The sequence below is a fragment of the Bidens hawaiensis genome, unplaced genomic scaffold, assembly GCF_021521415.1.
Source record: "Bidens hawaiensis isolate Kalapana, Puna unplaced genomic scaffold, B.hawaiensis_p1.1 tig00003241_1, whole genome shotgun sequence".
NCBI lineage: Eukaryota > Viridiplantae > Streptophyta > Magnoliopsida > Asterales > Asteraceae > Bidens > Bidens hawaiensis.
Window position 1 is genome coordinate 2,646,204 of NW_027491177.1, and position 18,017 is coordinate 2,664,220.

At 36.8% G+C, this 18,017-nt stretch overlaps 1 protein-coding gene across 1 annotated transcript; it reads right to left on the reverse strand.

The window, feature by feature from the left end:
• Nucleotides 1–9,517: 9,517 nt before the first annotated feature.
• Nucleotides 9,518–10,358, reverse strand: LOC143622725 (heavy metal-associated isoprenylated plant protein 21-like). Its single transcript, XM_077093788.1, has 3 exons — nucleotides 10,175–10,358; nucleotides 10,003–10,078; nucleotides 9,518–9,924 (listed from the first exon to the last, which is right to left on the reverse strand). The coding sequence occupies exons 1-3, from the start codon at nucleotides 10,250–10,252 to the stop codon at nucleotides 9,632–9,634; spliced, it is 447 nt and encodes a 148-aa protein (XP_076949903.1). The 5' UTR covers nucleotides 10,253–10,358; the 3' UTR covers nucleotides 9,518–9,631.
• Between the last annotated feature and the right edge of the window lie 7,659 nt (nucleotides 10,359–18,017).

Sequence of the window (18,017 nt, forward strand, 5' to 3'; positions counted from 1 at the left end):
CATCTCAAATCTCTTTTTCATGACTGTTTCAAATTCCTGACACATAGAAACTCTGGAAGCAGCAAAAATGATGTCGTCCACATAAACCTGAACGAGTAGAAAATCTCCCCCTTTTCTCTTGACAAACAATGTACTATCAATCTTTCCTCTCTAGAACCCATTCTCTAGCAAGTAATCTGACAGTGTTGTGTACCAGGCACGAGGTGCCTGATGTAACCCATATAGTGCTTTGCTCAGTTTGTACACATGATCAGGAAAATTTGGGTCAGGGAAACCCGGAGGTTGTTCAACATACACCACCTCATCGACTTTACCATTAAGAAAGACACTTTTCACATCTAACTGGAACACTTTCATCTCTTTGTGTGCAGCAAATGCCAGAAATAATCGAATTGCCTCCAATCTTGCCACAGGAGCAAACACTTCGTTGTAATCGATTCATTCTTGCTGATTAAACCCTTTTACTACCAATCTTGCCTTGTTGCGTATGATTATTCCCTTCTCATCTCTCTTACATTTAAAAACCCATTTTGTACCGATAGCGTTCACTTCTTGCGGTTTTTCAACTAATTGCCATACTTCCATCTTCTCAAACTGTGCCAGTTCTTTCTGCATGGCTTCAACCCACGAGCTATCCTTCAGTGCCATTTGATAATTCTTTGGTTCAATCTGGCTGATGAAGCAGGTGTACAAGCATTCATTTATAATACCCGTATCTTTAATGCTTGCATAAACACATGTGTGTTCATCCAAACTTCTTCTAGTACGTACACCATCAGAAGGATTACCGATCACATATTCCAAAGGATGATTCTTGTGAATTTTGGTGGACTGGACCGGACTGACTTCCAGATTATTCTCAAGATTTGTAGCAAGTTCATCAGTGTGATACTGAGGTTGAGTGTGAAATGGATTATAGAATTCATCTTCCTTCGAGACAGCAGGAGTTTCGACTGCATTTGACGAAGTTGGTTGATTTTCATCATATTTTGGGCGTTGCATAATGGTCTCCTCCTCGTCATACAGTATTTGTGAGGCCATTTTCTCATCAGTGTCTGCAAAATTCAAGTAAGGCACATTAAAAGATTTGAATAGCTTATCATAGTCGAAAGCCTCTGCCGGTCCCATGCTAGGCCTTGGTGATTTGTAACTAGTAATGTCTGTGTTACATATCACCTCAACCTTGTTGTTCGATAGATTAAAGACTCTTCTGTTGGGTGTACCAACAACATAGCCAACTAAAATACCTTCGTCAGCTTTCTCGCCAAATTTAGAGTTAGTATTTAATATCGAACATGGGGACTCAAAAGGTTCAAGACCTTTCTAGTTTGGCTTTCTACCATGCATAAGTTCATAACAGGTTTTATTTAATCTTTTAACATTTAAAACACGATTAAGGATGTAACAAGCTGTAGCCACAGCCTCAGCCCAGAACACCACGGGAAGTTTAGCATCTGCCAGCATGGTCCTAGCGCCTTCGATTAGAGTTCTATTCTTCCTTTCAGCTACTCCATTTTGTTGTGGAGTATATGGGGCACTGTACTAATGCTCTGTCCCTTTCAGTAGACAGAACATCTCCATCTGATAGTTCTTGAATTATGTCCCATTATCACTCCTGATGTACTTAACCTTCCTCCCAATAATATTTTCCACCTTGGTAATCAAGTTAATTACCAACTGAACTGTCTCATCCTTTGTCTTCAGAAAATATACCCAAGAGTATCGAGAGTAATCATCGGTTACAACCAAGCAGTATGAAGTTCCTCCTAGACTCTTTACATTCACAGGACCAAAGAGATCCATGTGAAGTAGGTCTAGGGTGCTGACAATTGAGTTAACCTTCTTGGGGTGATGAGGCTTTTTGTGTTGCTTTCCTTTCTTGCACGACAAGCATTGATCTTCAAAGTTAAAATTCTTCAAGGGAAACCCAAGTACCAGCCCATTCTTGACAATGTAATTCATCTTGCGAAGATGTATATGACCCATTCTTCGATGCCACAACTCTGACTCAGACTCAGTTGCCTTTGACAGAAGACATGACTCTTCTGTTGTCAGCTCAGTTGACCTCATATCCATTACATACGTGTTCTTTTCTCTTGGAGCTTTCATCACAACCCAAGCCTCTAGTATCTTGAAACCAGGAAAAAGAACGAGTGCTTCATCTTTAGTAAAGTGCACCGTGTATTCTTTCTCACAAATATGAGATACACTCAACAAGTTATGCTTCAACTCTTCCACAAAATTCACCTTCTCTAACTTTATTCTTCCATTCGTCACAGTTCCAATACCACTAATTCTTCCTCCACTCTCTCCAGCGAAACTAACTCTTCCTCCTTGAACAGATTTCCAGTCACGTAACAATTTCTTGTTACCAGTCATGTGCCGGGAACAGCCACTGTCTACAACCCACATATTATTTACAGCCCTGTTTGACTGTTCCTGCACAATAAAAGAGATAGATTAAAATCTGGGGACCCAAGACCTTCTGGTCTTGGGTTGAGTAAATCTGTTATCCGGCATCCAGTACCTTGATTGCCCAAAGTCAGTTTGAGGATAGTTTTTGTAAGTTCTGAACGGAAAACTTCTAGAAGACTGGCCATGAGGCCATCCAAACCATCGTGAATTAACTGAATTATAATTGTTGGTTTGGTAGTTTACTGGGAAAAAACGAGACTGATTCTTTGAAATCTTGGATTAGTCCAATGACTGAAATTTGGTGTGTTCACATTTTTACCAGCATCATAATTAGTATTCGTTTTATTCTCAGTTTTCGGAGGCCTCATACCTCTAAATTTTCTCTGTTTCAGAGGACAATCAGCAACAAGATGTCCTATCCTGTTGCATCTAAAACAACTTCTGTTCTTCTGTTTTTGTTGAACTTTCTTCTCAGAAGTTGTTGCAGATGTTGAGGTAGCGTTACTATCCATTTGTCTCACATATGGTGAGACGAACGGATTTAGAGAAGATTTCTTTTCATCAAACTTATATTCCTCCCCTAATTTAGTAACACAACCTCCTCTTTTATCTCACCTAATTCGGACGACTTATCCGAATTTGATGAGACAGAGCTAGGGACAGAACTCGTAACTTTAGAACTTGACTTACTCGTTTCGCTCTTATTAACTTCAGTTTCTTTAGTAGATACTTTGATTGGAGCTGTCTGACTAATCTCAACATTCGCAAATTGTTGATCACTAGGATCATAAGTATAGTTATTGTTGTACGGTGGTGGAACTTCAGAAAATCCAATTCCCCCTTTGTTAACCGGGGAACGTTGAACACTTATGATGTGATCTTGCCGAAGAATTTCTAAATTGTTCAATTTTTCTGTTTAGTTCCACCACTTTTACCTGGTAATAAGCTATCTGTTTATCTTTTTTAGCAATTAGTTTGGTCTTTTCTTCTAACACTTCATAACTAAGATCAATTACTTGTATTTTTTCAGCTAGACTGGCTTTAAGACTTCTGATATCCTTTTCACTAGCTTTTATTTTTACCGAGTAACTATTTTCTTTAGTTTTAGAATAGTGATGTTCTTCTTTCAGGTTTTTAAATTGAGGATCCAAACTACCAAACTGATCAGTTAATGTTTTTAATTGTTCAGACAGATTTTCACATTGTTCACAATGAAGTTCAGAACTTACCTCAGAGAGCTGATCGTTCACTTCTGCCATGTATGCCTGATCTTCTCCCGTCTCTCTCTCACTTCCTCCAGTTTCGATGTTTACCAAATTAGCCTGTTCGAACACTTCCTCAACTTGTATATTCCAGTTGTATCCACCGTTCTGTTGAGATACCATAGCCTTATTTTCACTACCACCCCCATTCTGTTGAGCAGGCCTGTTCTGACTTCGTTCGACTCTTTCATTTGTACATTCCTTGGCAAAGTGACCATTTTGTTGACAGTTATAACAGCGAACCTTTGATTTATCAAACCCTGGTCTTTCTCCAACAAACTTTCTACCCGTTTTCTTCATAAATCTCTTTACCCTTCTAACTATCATAGCCATCTGCCACTCCATCTCTTCCAGATCATCAGCATCGATCTGATCATAGTCTTCATCCAAAGTTGCAGGGTCGACTATTTTACCTTTGATATAGTTCTCATAAGATGCAATGAAGGATGCATAGAGGGCAAACTGTTGTTCAGCAGATTTCACACTCATAGGCATCTGTGAGTAGTTATTTCTTGGAGCATTGGATGAGAAATTTCTAGTTGTAGTTTGAGACTTTGAGGAATTACTACCTCCTGCTACGAAACATACGTCACCATCCATATTGAGAATCACATGACCATCTGGAGTGGAGTTTGATTCCCCCTTAGAGTAGTAGGCAGTGGATTTTAATTTTGAACTTGAGCTCGGAGTGACTTTAGCACCATACATTCCCTGATCCTGAACCTGATCAGTGTGTGTCTCCTTTCGAGCCATGTTTAGTTTAAAATTTTGTAACTTATTTACCACCGTCTCCAAATCAATCTTATCAAAGTCCTTGTCTTCTCTCATCAGAACAGTGTACATCTCCCATTTTAGTGGAAGAGCATCAAGAAGTTTCTCCACTATCTCTTCTTCTTTATATTCAATGGAGTAGTTATTTAGCTCTGTCATCAAATGATAATAACGTGTGATAATGTCATCAAGTGATTCATTTTTCAGGTACTTGAATACGGAGAATTGAGTTTTCAGCAGCTTTGTCTTGCAGGTACGTATTCCAACATTTCCTTTATATCTATTCTCCAGTGCTTCCCATAGCTCTCTAGAAGTTTTGTATTTCTTAAAAGTATGAAGAATCTCTTGTGGGAGAGCCATGGTTATAGCTGCATGAGCTTTACTTTCTGCCTCATACATCTTCTTTTCATCATCTTCCATCTTACTGTATTTTTTAATCTGTTCACGACCCTCAAACAAGGACGTTGGAGGAATGTACCCGTCTTGAATGCAAACCCACATCTTCGCGTCTTGATACTTCACATACTGTTCAAAACGATCTTTCCATGCAACAAAATCAGTACCTTTCAGTAATTTTGGAGCTTTAGTTGCTGAACCGGCTTCAACCTCCATCTTTACCAGTTCTGTGATGTTTATCGAAGTCATAGTTGAAAGAAACAAGACTCAACCCTAATGTATAAATTTCTGTGAACAGTGCACAAATAGCGAAGTTGATATAACTTCACTGGCTTCTTAAGTTCGCTAAAGAACTTCGCTAGCCAGACACCTTCGCCTGCTTCTTAAGTTCGCTAGTAACAACTTCGCCCAAAACTATATCTTCGCTTAAACCCTGCGTTTTGTGACGGCAAGTTCGCCTGATGAACACTCGAGTTTTGCTGGTTTAATTAGGTTGTTTGCGAGGGACGCGAGGGTGAATTGAAGGTGTATTTGATGAGAGAAGAAGGGAAAAAGACAAAAACGAGGTATATCAACGTAAACTCGTTCCACGAAAAGTCAAACGAACGATCTTAACACCCGTGTGATAATCCCGAACCACACAATCACGAGCAAAACGCTCTGATACCAGTTGTAGGTTCCCAGCCGGATCTACACAGGAGTATCTCGTAACACGAGGGTGCGGAATCCCCACGTAATACGATACGAGTGTAAGATAAGCAATACGTTAAATAAGTAAGTAAACACCCGGGATAATACTTGAAAACTTGATGTATTACTATTGCCAACACGTGATGCACAAGATCACCAAAAAACACGTTCCATCAAAACTTAACCTAAAACCCGAAGTTGAGGTTTATATATACCTCGACAACTTCGCCTAACATGCTAGGCAAAGTTGTCATAACTTCGCTAGGTCCCCAAGTTCGCATATACATACCAGCGAACTTACATAATCAACAGTATTCGACACGTAACAAACAAACTAAACAATTACAGACACAGTCAAAACACAAGATACTGAACTACTGACATCATGCACCAACAGTACCCTTTGTAGGCATCGAGGAAGCACTTGAATTTAAATGGGGCCACAGCATCTACTTTTAAGTCGATCTTCGGAAGCGGGTAACAATCTTTTGGACATGCCTTGTTCAAGTCTTTATAATCTATGCACATCCTCCATGTTCCATTGCTTTTTGGGACAATCACTGGGTTAGCCACCCATGTTTGGTACTTGATTTCTCGTATGATCCCAGCGTGAAGAAGGTCTTATACTTGTTCATTCATAGCCTTTGTTTGTTCTGGACCCATCTTTCGTTTCTTTTGTACAATTGGGGTGATTAACGGATTCACCCTTAACTTGTGTTCCGAAATGCTCCGCGTGACACCTGTCATGTCCGCGGGTTGCCAAGCAAAAATGTCAATGTTCTTGATCAATAATTGCTTTAAAAAGGTTCTCACTGTTTCCGAGATAGCGGGTCCTATTGTAACTGTCTAGTCTAGAAACTTTTTGTTCGAAACCCATTTTTCGGATTCGGTCCTCTTAGCCTGTCTGGAACCTTGCTTGGTCTTGAACTTTCGGTTGTAAAACAATGTCGGTTTACATGAATTATTGCCACACCAGTGCGGGTTGGAACTCCTACTGCACCATGTGTTGTGGACGGGTAGGCATTGAAATCTCCAATTGCTTCTCGTCCCATGATAACGTCATGTTTAGAAGTTGTTGGTAAGACCAAAAATTCAACTTCCTCTGTTCTTGAATGTACTCCGTCACTTAGTGTGACCGGGAAAGTGATGACACCCCGCGGGTGCATTATCTCTCCCCCGAAACCAGAAACAGGAGCATGAATTGGCTGTAATCTTTCTTTGTCTTCCTCATCCAGTTGTTCGAAAAATTGTCCGTACATAATATCGGACGTACTACCTGTGTCAAAGAACACATATTGTGACCGATAATGACCAAACTCGGCAGTAATTATCAGTGGGTTTTTGTTGCATGAGCCCCCTTTAATCCGAGGAAAAATAACGGGCTCGTTTTTCCATTCTTCGTCCAAATATTCCCTCCGTTTTCCTTTACCCAAGTGTCCCCCTTGAATCATGTGGACATTCAAATCTTTGATTTGCCTTTTGGCCGGGCCCTGGCTATCCTTTGCGGGAGGTTTGCCAGTCCCTCCTCGTACGCCTTTGACCAAATGTTCAAGTTTACCATTTTAACAGCTGCTTCAATTTCATTTCTGAGAGCCACACACTCATTCGTGTTGTGTCCAACATCATTATGATATGAGCATTATTTTTTGGTATCATGGAATGACTTCCGCTGTATTGGTTGAGGTTTCCGGAAAGTCAGATTTTCAGTAGTGAGAATTTCTGAGGGAGTCTTTGATAACTGGGTCCAACTGTTAGTGGAGCGAGCTGAAAAATTACGTTTACCCTTGTTGCCGATCAAAGATCTTGCATCAAAAGGTTTAGGTGTTTCCGCACTAGGCTGAAGTCTTGACCATGTTGGTCCCTTAGCTTGTCTGTTTGGTCTCGGAGTTTGAAACTCGACCCTTGGGGACTGCTTTTGACTGCTGGAACTTAGAGTTTTTTCAGTTCTTGCGAACAATTTTGATGCCTTCATGATTTCATCCCATGACTCAGGCATTCCGTCCCTTCCCGTTAGGGTACCGATCAAGGCATCACTGTGGATGTTCTTAAAAAATGCTTCGCGCAGCATATCTTCACTCACTCCTCCGATATTAAGGCTCTCGTTAGTAAAACGAGTAATGAAGTCCTCAATAGACTCATTATTTCGTCTTGTAACATCTAGTATTTCTGAAGGATCGCGGGTATGTTTCTTTTGTTGACTAAAATGCTGAGAGAATTTTGCTACAAAGTCTTTCCAACTTGTAATCTTTCCGCATGGCAATTTCTCAAACCATTCCCGTGCCGCCCCGGTGAATGTTAGTGCGAACATGTGACACCAGTATGGAAGAGTCCAACCGCTGACTCCTCCAACTGTTTCAAACCTTAACAAATGATCGCTAGGATCAATCATTCCATTATATGTTCCCACAGATGTTGGAATTTTTGCATTAATCGGGAATAGAGCTGTCGCGATGCTCGGAATGAATTTTGATTTTTCCTCGAAGGACTCCGAACGATATGGTTTGGAAAAATCATATTCAGCATTGCTATGATACTCCGCATGGCGGACAACTGGGCGCTGATAGCTAGCTCCTCCGTACGAAGGAAGACGGCTATCTCCGCTATAAAAACTACCATCCGGTCGATAAGATGAGTAGTACCCGTCCAGTTCGTCCTCATAAGATGGCACCCGCATATCTACGCGGGGACGAGGACGCAACCTTCGGGTTTCGCTCGTGTTCCGCTCTGGTGGCAAACTGTACTGGATGTGGCTTCCCCTTATGGGAGGAGAAATAGATCTCCTGGGAGGCTCGTCATACGTCAGGGTCCGGCCATGGAAACGCTCATTCCGGACCCGACGTTCATACTCTGCCTTCAAACTTTCTTGTTGAATACGAAGCCACTCGTCTGGAGATAAGGTTTCTTCAGTACTGAGGTTATGACGGTGAGCCCTTTAGAAGATACCTTATAACCGTCTGGACGCGTATCCTCACATGATAGGTTTAGCTTACACGCTGCATGTGTATGTATAACAACCTGGACACATGTCGCTTTATTATTGGTTGATGAGGTAACAATGGCCATGTGCACGGTTATAACGGCCTTGTCACGTGTCACTAGCTAATTGGCTAAAGGGTCACGTATTGCCCAAGAAAGCATCTTGGCAAGTCTTCTAGAAGGTAATTGGTTATTGACAGCTGTCCCGAAGCATTACCTTGTAATTATTTACGCGGAAGGGTATTCCTTCATGCGGGTGACTTTTGAGGTTGCTGTGAGGCTTCCGCATATGTTATGAGGGTGTTTCTTCCTCAGATGTTTGTGCGGATGGTTTATATGTCCCGCGGGTACCTTATGAGGGACTTCCGATTGACCCGCGGATATTTCTTGCGGGTATTTAGGTCCTTTTGGTACCCTACCTCTATAACGGGATATATATGTTAGTTGATAACTATGTACTATATAAAAGAACATGTGTGCTACAATACCTACCCGCCGGGGCATCTACGACTTAACGTTATACAGAAACAAGATTTAAACATGAACATCAAGAAATATCACAACAAAAAATAATTAAAGTACGACGTACGTACTTTATCTCAATCATCATATTTGGAGATGTCATGTGCTTTAGATATATAATTATGAGTTCATCAAATATTCATATAATAATAATTTAACTAAAGTTGTATATAACCAAGTAATTTTACGTTTACATGATCTTACTTTTCTTGGTTAACCTCTTGGAATCTGGATTTCATTACCTATATCATCATCAAGCATTACAAAACTGAATAATAATAGGTTTCGTAACAAACGTACATATATACACCTAATTAGAAATCGGAGAACAAAAAAGGAGTCTCGTTTCCCATTTTTTTTTCTTTTTTCTCGTTTAAGATCCATTTGTGCTGTACTAAATATTCATTCGCACGTTTTGAAGAATCTCTTTCTTAATTATTGCTCGATGTCAAAACTATTATCACCAAAAAAAAAATAGCTATAGTAACTCAAAAAGTCAATCACTTGTTACTTTGCAACATACATGTAGCATTAATAATACATAATACCACAACCAAATTAAAGATTAGAAAAATAAATAAGTTATGGTGATATTAATGTCACATGATAGAACAAGCATTTGGGTTATCATCACTAAAGAGATGAGTGATCTGTTCATCAGTAGTGTTATGAGCCCCAATCGCCTGCACGACATTCTTAACATGGCCGGCTGGAGCCCTCTTGTCATAGGCTTGAGTCACGTACGGATAACTCACCAAGTTGTAAGGTATATAAGGCCAGAACTCGGCTCTTTTGCCGGTACTCTTGATATTCTTCAACACCTTGTTTGGATCCACATTCCCACTAACCGTTACCCGGCTTTGCTTTCGGTTAATCTCCACACTCTTAACTCCTAATTAAGATTTGACACAAGCAATAATATTACGGTTAAACTGTTAAAAAATTGTAATAAAATAGTGATTAAAGCTACCTTTCATTGATTTAACTGAATTCTTGACTCTTCTTTCACATCCATCACAATCCATTTTCACTTTTATTTCAACAATCTGGAAAACAAAACCACTAACATGTTTTTGTTAGATATACTTATATTAGAGAGAGAGAGAGAGAGAGAGAGAGAGAGAGATGAATATGCATTATGCCTGCATTGGTCTTCTTCTTCTTCTGCTTCTATGGTTTGTGGCACTAAAAAAATTAGAAAGATAGTCAAGTGCTCCCATTCTTTTTTAGCTACTTTGTGTGTGTGTGTGTGAGTGTGAGAGAGAGAGAGAGAGAGAGAGAGAGAGAGAGATGGAAGGAGGTTTTGGTTTAGATGGTATGCATTCTATCGGTAGTTTGATACTTATAAAAGACTTACAAAATAGACACCAAGCATATATAAGATGTGGTAAATGGTTAATTAACTTTTTAAATTCGTTGATAATGTTGTGTACACCTAAAGTGAAAACTTTTAATAGTTTAGATTCACCGAGCATAGAATATATACATTAATTCACATACACACACATATAAATAAAATTAATTTTTGTAACTTTAGTTTGTAAACTAGTTTGAATAGTTTATATTTTAAGTTGACGAAATAGTTGATACATTTAAACGTTCATGTGAGATTATGAATAGTATATACACATATATTATAGCATATCTATAATATATATAAACAAAACATAAAATTCCTACGTGTCGCGATGTGGTCGCTCTCCCTTTTTTTGGAGTCACCAGATTTGCTTGATTTTTAAATGGAGGCTTCTCATGCATTTGACCCGAATTCACGGGTATGGGTCTTACCAAACCCAGATATTCTTTAAACGGGTTATAACATCTCATTAAATTAAAAAATAATCTTACCAAATATTTGATACAAAAATCCTATAAAGTAGGAATATATTAAAAATAAATATATAATTTATTTAAAAAAGATATACTATTTATAATTAAAAAACCAATTTTATAGTAAAAAAAAATAAACGGGTCTTGGATCTCATCAAACTCATATAGTTTTTAAACCGGGTTATAACAACTCATCTATTTGTGAAACAATTTAATATCAAACTATAAGTTAATTATTAACTTTTATACAATAAAAAAACTAAAAAAGCAAAAAATAGATAAATATTCAAAACAAATAATATAAAACAACCCCCGTAATACGGGAGATAAAAACTAATATATATATATATATATATATATATATACAGGGAAAGTATAAGGTGGAAACTTCTTTGAGTTAAGAAAACCATGGAAACTTGATTGTGTGGTTCAAGATTTGCCACATATGTGTTTCTTAGCTTTATTATTTTATAAACGAAAGGGGTATTTTAGACATTTTTACCAAGCCCCTTCTCTCTCCTTTTTGATATGGATTTAACCCATCCATTTTTATCACCAAAATCAAAACATTATCTTCATCTTCATCTCTCTCTCTCTTCAAACTGCATTTTCATTTCTAAGTTACATCAACAACTCATTTTTCAATATTTCAAAAAACAATTCACCAAAGAAACAATAAACCGTGATTAAATAAGACTGAAGGTTTGTTGCAGTTGATGAGAAGCGGCGGCGGGTGGGCGACGGTAGGTCGGAACATGCAAATCGGATCCGATCAACTTGAAATTTCGGTAGATTTTTGATGTTTTTTAACGATATGAAGGCTTCCTTCTTTCTTTGATATATTTTTCCTTTTTATTCATTTTTACTCATAAATAATGGTATGTCTTTGATGTACTTTTTTGTAAATCTTGTATATTTGATAGATCTTTACTCTTTTTTTTCCCCTTTTTTTCCCTTTTGAATGTATTAGGTAAATCTTTGATTATTTTTTCAAGATAAGATGTTTTATCCTTTTTTTCATTTTCGAGATCTAAAGGATTGTATTTTTGCCTTTTTATTATTTTTTTCTTTTTATTAATAAAAATCAATATTAGTGTATTTTGTTGTATTGATTTGTGTATAAGAGATTCTTTTTATTTTCTCCATTTTCAAGATTTAAAGGATTGTATTTTCTTTTTCACTATTTTTTTTCTTTTTATCAAAAAGTATACATATGAGTGTGTATTTTGGTATTGAATACTTGATTTAATTGATTTCTTAAAGGTACAATACTTGTCTCCCACACTCTCTTTTGTATTAAATGTTCATAAAATTTGTATAGGCTGTCTCTCACTCTCTCTTGCACATGTATGGTTTACGCAAATATTAAAAATTGTTCATTTATATATTAATATTCGGATACAAAAAAACATATGTTTTTGCATATTAAAACATACGTTTATAGACAAGCGTAACATATGTTTTTCATATTAAAACATATGTTTATAGACAAACGTAACATATATTTTAAAAATACACGTATATATTTTTAAAAAACTGGATAAAAATATTTCCAGTACAAACTCTGAACACCACCTCACCACCTCACATATGTTCGGTTAATGTCTAAACAATTAACATATGTTTGTTTGTTATTTTGTAGTTCCTCCTAAAACGTAGGTTACTTCCTTCCGCAGTTACGTTGGGCCGGAAACCTGTTAGTTGTCGATATTTTAAAGAAAAACAGGAAGATAGGCTGGATTAGATTGAGTTAAAATGAAAAAGAAATACATTTTTTTAAAGAGTGTATTTTTTGTAAGAGAGAGAGAGTGATGGTGACATAAAGTGTGTGGATATGTGTAGGAGAGAGAGAGTGATGATGACATATTTTTATTTTTTTTTAATAAAAGTACACTTTAAAGGTAGTGATTGTGAGTTAAGATGAAAAATAAATACATTTTTTAATGATTATATTTTTTGTAGGAGAGAGAGTGATTGTGACTTAAAATGTGTGGATATGTGTATGAGAGAGAGTGCCGATGACATAAAGTAATTGAAGTAATGGTGACATAAAGTAATGGAAGTGAGGGTAACATATTTTATTTTTTTAATATAAGTATTTTAATATAAGTACACTCTTAAAAGTAATGAAAAGTACATTGGGGTCTACCCACCTACTGACCTCGATTAGTGTGCCTTGTTTGAAAATGAATCTCAATAATCAAGTTAACATAATTTTCATTTTAATTTTAGTTTTCATAGTTGATTTTTTTTTATTTTTAATATTTACTTCAATTACTCAATATATATATATATATTTTAATTCCAATTCAAAGTGACATGTAATTATTATTTAAATTGCATTCAACGAATGTAATAGTTTTTAAAAAATTATTTTCTTTAAGAATATGATTAACTAATACATCTAAAATAAAATTTGTTATTTTTCAAATGAGATTCACAAAAGAAGAGAGAGTAAGCGATGGTGACATAAAGTACAAAAAAAAACTATTTTTTTCATAGATGAAGATTTAATACAAATTCAAAATTATATAAACAAGCTCATAGGGGTTATTTAAAAATTTAAAACTCTTTACCTTATAATGATTATATAGAAAAAAGTAATAGTTAAAATAATGGTTTTGATTTAATTGATTTCTTAAATGTACAATATATGTCCCCACCCTCTCTTTTGTACTAAATGTTCATAAACATTGTATAACACATCTCTCATAAAAATTATTCACTTAAATATTAATATTCCGATATAAAAAAACATATGTTTTTGCATATTAAAACATACGTTTATAGACAAGGGTAACATATGTTTTGGATATTAAAACATACGTTTATAGACAAGCTTAACATATTAGCTTGAAAGATACATTTTTGCATATTAGCTTGAAACATACGTTTTTGCATATTAAAACATACGTTTATAGACAAGCGTAACATATGTTTTAAAAATAGACAGAATTACAAATTTTGTCCTTTAAAAAAAGCCAATTTACGGTTCGTGTCCTTTTTTAGTTTCTTTGCAGGCGGTGTACTTTAAACATTTTTTCTTACACGTTATGTCCTTTTATGCTAATTGGGTTATAAAAAACTCAGTTAATTACCCTCACGTGAGGCGCATGTGAGGGCAGTTTTGTCTTTTCGTCTATACATAATATAAAAAAATATAAAACTCTTTCTCTCTCTCGTATCAAACTCTGCTAAATCGAACACAAGTCAGATGTTAATTTCATGATTTTCTCCATATCCACCTCCCCCATTTAACCATATCCAGTTTACCCAGATCCAATAACAATAAATTTTTTCTTCTTCAACTTTTACCCTAAAAAATCTCAAACCAGATCTAGTTAACCCCGCCGTCGGAATCCAGTTTTCTGGTCAAACTCCGACACCCAAACCCGATCCATCCTCTTCCAAAACTCCGACACCCTAACCCGACCCGGTCAACTCTCCATTAAACCTCTCATATGTAGCGAACAAGAAGGATAGTTGCTGTTAATTAGGGTTTCGTCTTCCTCGCCGGAGAAGATGACCGAAGATGGTGCCGGATTTACGAAGAAAGGGAGTTGATGGTGGTGGGGGTCGGGTGGAGACTGTAACAGGCGATGGTGGTCAGTGGAGGCGGCTGGTCGGTCAGTGGGGTGGGTTCGGTGAATTGGGTTTTCGAATACGGGTTTTGGAAAAGGATGGGTCGGGTTCGGATACGGGTTTGCGTTTGTGAATGGAAAGTGTGGCGGCGGTTTGTAAGATGGAGAGGAGGTGGTGGTGGTGGTTGTAGATGGGTTATTGACGGCGGTGGTGGGGAGTGGGAGGTTGGATATTAGGGAGGAGAGTAGGTGGGGGTATGGAGAGGAGGTGGTGGTGGTGGGTTGAATGGAATCTGCAACGAGGTGGGTGGGGATATGATGGCCGGAGTTTATGGTGATGGTGGTGGCGTATAGAGCAAGAAGGGAGAAAGGAGGGGAATGTATTAAATATATATTTTCTTTTCTTTTTTTTTAAATTTAAGGATACATTAGAATTACAATTATGCCCATCACATGTCTGGCATATGTCATATTTAACTGAGTTTTTCTAACTAGTTAGCGTAAGAACATAACGTGTAGGGAAAAATGTTTAAAGTACACCGCCTGTAAAGAAACTAAAAAAAGGACACGAACCGTAAATTGGTTTTTTTAAAGGACAAAATTTGTAATTCTATCTTAAAAATATACATATATATTTTTAAAAAACTGGATAATAATATTTTCAGTACAAACTCTGAGCACCACCCAAATCCACTGTCTTATTTTCCACTGTCTTATTTTCCAGTAAAAAATAAGATGAAGATTTATTACAAAATTGAAGATTTCTTCAAGAATCGCAACGAAAAGTAAAAAACAACTTTGGATCTTTTTAAATGTCAATAATAAAAGAAGAATCAAGCTCCTTCCTACTCTATAAATAGCAAATTTCAAAAAACTGTAAAATAAGATTTAAATTCAAACAAAATTTTCAATAATATCTTAAAAACTAAAACGAAAAGATCTAAACTCTCTCGACATAATACCTTAAAAAACTAAAACCACGATATCCTAAATTCCAAAGGTTCTTTTCAGGATTCATGGTAGCTTTCATCCATAGATTCTTGTTCAAAAATTTGTCAATATAAAATGGTCATATCTGAACTCTGTCAAAACTTTATCAATATGAAAGACCTTTATCGTCACTTGGACTGGAACCCGCCGTTGAGTTGCAGTTTTCCGATACACCAAGACCTTCAACGCCACATCACCTTAGGTCGGAAACCACTATCGAGTCGCAGGTTACCGGTAAGCCAAGACCTTCACCGTCGTCATCACTTGAGCCGAAAGCTTGAAAATGGGTTGTTGGAACATGTTAGCTGTTGATTGTTTGAAGAACAACAGAAAATCTTTTATGTTACTTTGAATTGTAAAGTATGGAGGGTGAGAGAGAAAGAGAGAGAGAGGGAGAGAGAGTAATCTTGATAAAGAAAGAGAGAGTAAATGAATATAGATATTAAGGCCATCCGCTATGGTGGGGGGCTTCGAAGCCCCTCCACCGTGCCACGTCAGCTCCACGTAAGCACCGAGGGCGTCGAAGCCCCACCCAAAGATGCCCCGCTATGGTTTAATGCCCCCAATGGGCGCCCCTATTATACATATATATGCATATGTATATATGTGTGTGAGAGAGATGAAGAGAGGAGGCCCACCCAATTCATCAACTGCGCCGGCCGTTGCAACGACCGGATCTTCGCCGCCCAGCCTTCGTTGGCGCCCCACAGCGGTGTTCCGCGCCCTCGTCGCCCCAAAAAACCCTCCATCCACGCCCCATAGCGGATGGTCTAAGAGACATAGGGAATCTTTTACCAAGTTGGGTGATGTAGACATAAAGTAAGGATATATGAATTTACCAAGTTATCCTTTATGTACTTCTTTTCATTAAAAGAATAGAAATTAAATTCAGATTTTATTTGAATTAATCTCAGCCCTTCATTTGATTAGATCAATGGATATAATAGGGTTTATATGGTTTTCACAGTTGCAATGGGTTTTTATTTTAACATTTCCCTTTATTTATAAGTATAAGAAGAAAACCTCCTCTAGTTGAAAAAAACCCCGGAAACCCAAATGTGAGCCTCATGTTGTGCCACGTATGCACTGTTTAGATTTATTGTTTTTAAATAAGAAGGTTAGTAAGGTAATTTCATAAATATTGTCCTTTTCCATCTTTTACCATTCTCCCATCTCTTATTTCTCACTTTTGTCTCACCATCCTAGAAGTTTCTCTCTCTCTCTCTGTCTCTCCCATATTTCTCTCATTTTTCTCTCTATCTTTGTCTATTATTACCAACTTCAAGAACATAAATTTATCCATCTTCCAAAACAAAATAGAGTATGTATCTATCCGGCCAATAATGTTTGTGGTGGTTCCACTCTTGCAGTGGAGAAGAAACAGCGACAGGTCGAAGAAAGCAAGCCGGATCCGATTAACTCGGAATTTGGTAGATTTTTTATATTTTTTCAAGATCTTAAGGTTTGTTTCTTTCTTTACTTTTTTTTTTCTTTTTTCATTTCTTTTCAGATCTAAGTAATGGTAGATCTTTAATTTATTTTTAGATAGATCTTTACTCTTTTTTTTCTTTTGAATATAGTTGGTAGACATTTTTCTTTTATTATTTTTTTCTTTTTATCAATAAAAATCTATATGATTGTGTATATTGGTATTGATTTGTTTTTAAGTTTTTTTTCTTCTTTTTCTTTTCAAGATCTAAAGAATTGTATTTTTGTTCTTTCTTTATTATTTTTTTTCTTTTTATCAATAAGAATCCATATTAGTGTGTATTTTGGTATTGATTTATTTATAAGATGTTTTTTCTTCTTTTCCTTTTCAAGATCTAAATAATTGTATTTTGTTTTTATTATTATTTTTTCTTTTTTCTTTTCAAGATGTCACCACTCCGGTAGCTGACCTTTTTCTCACAACCTGCCGGTGGTTCCAACCTGCCAGTGTTACTTTCACTTTTTATTATTATTAATTTTTTTTATAATTAAAAATCCTTATTGGTTTAAAACATATGTTTTTTTATGCAATTTAACATATGTTTTAGACAACTAACATATGTTTTTTAATACAATTAACATATGTTTATATTACTTCCAGATAGGGAACCTTGTAACATCCGGCCCCTCGCACCACCAATATTGTCCGCTTTGCTCCGATGGGTTGCCCATCCGGGAACTCACGGCTTTGTATTTGGTTTCCCAAGTAGAGACTTCCCAGGATGTCACCCATCCTAGTACTACTTCCACCTAAGCACGCTTAAACCGTGGAGTTTTCATGTGCTCCACAGCCAACTAAGCCCAAAACGCGTTGGTGATTTAAGAGGCATGACATTTACTTATGAATCAAGGATCTCTCTTGTCCACAGCCGATATAGGATTTGCCTAAGAGTGTAACGATGTTGTGTTTGCCAAGGGTGTTACAAACCTTCTAAGAAATCAACTTGTGGTGCGATGGATTTCTAAAGAGTTCCAGAAAAATGCGGACTTGTTAAAAGCTTACGGAAGCTTGTGAAGAGAGAGATTCTGGGGTGTTCTAGAAAGATTCTTTGAAATGGTTCATACTTGTTTAAAAGCCTAAATGGTTCATACTCTC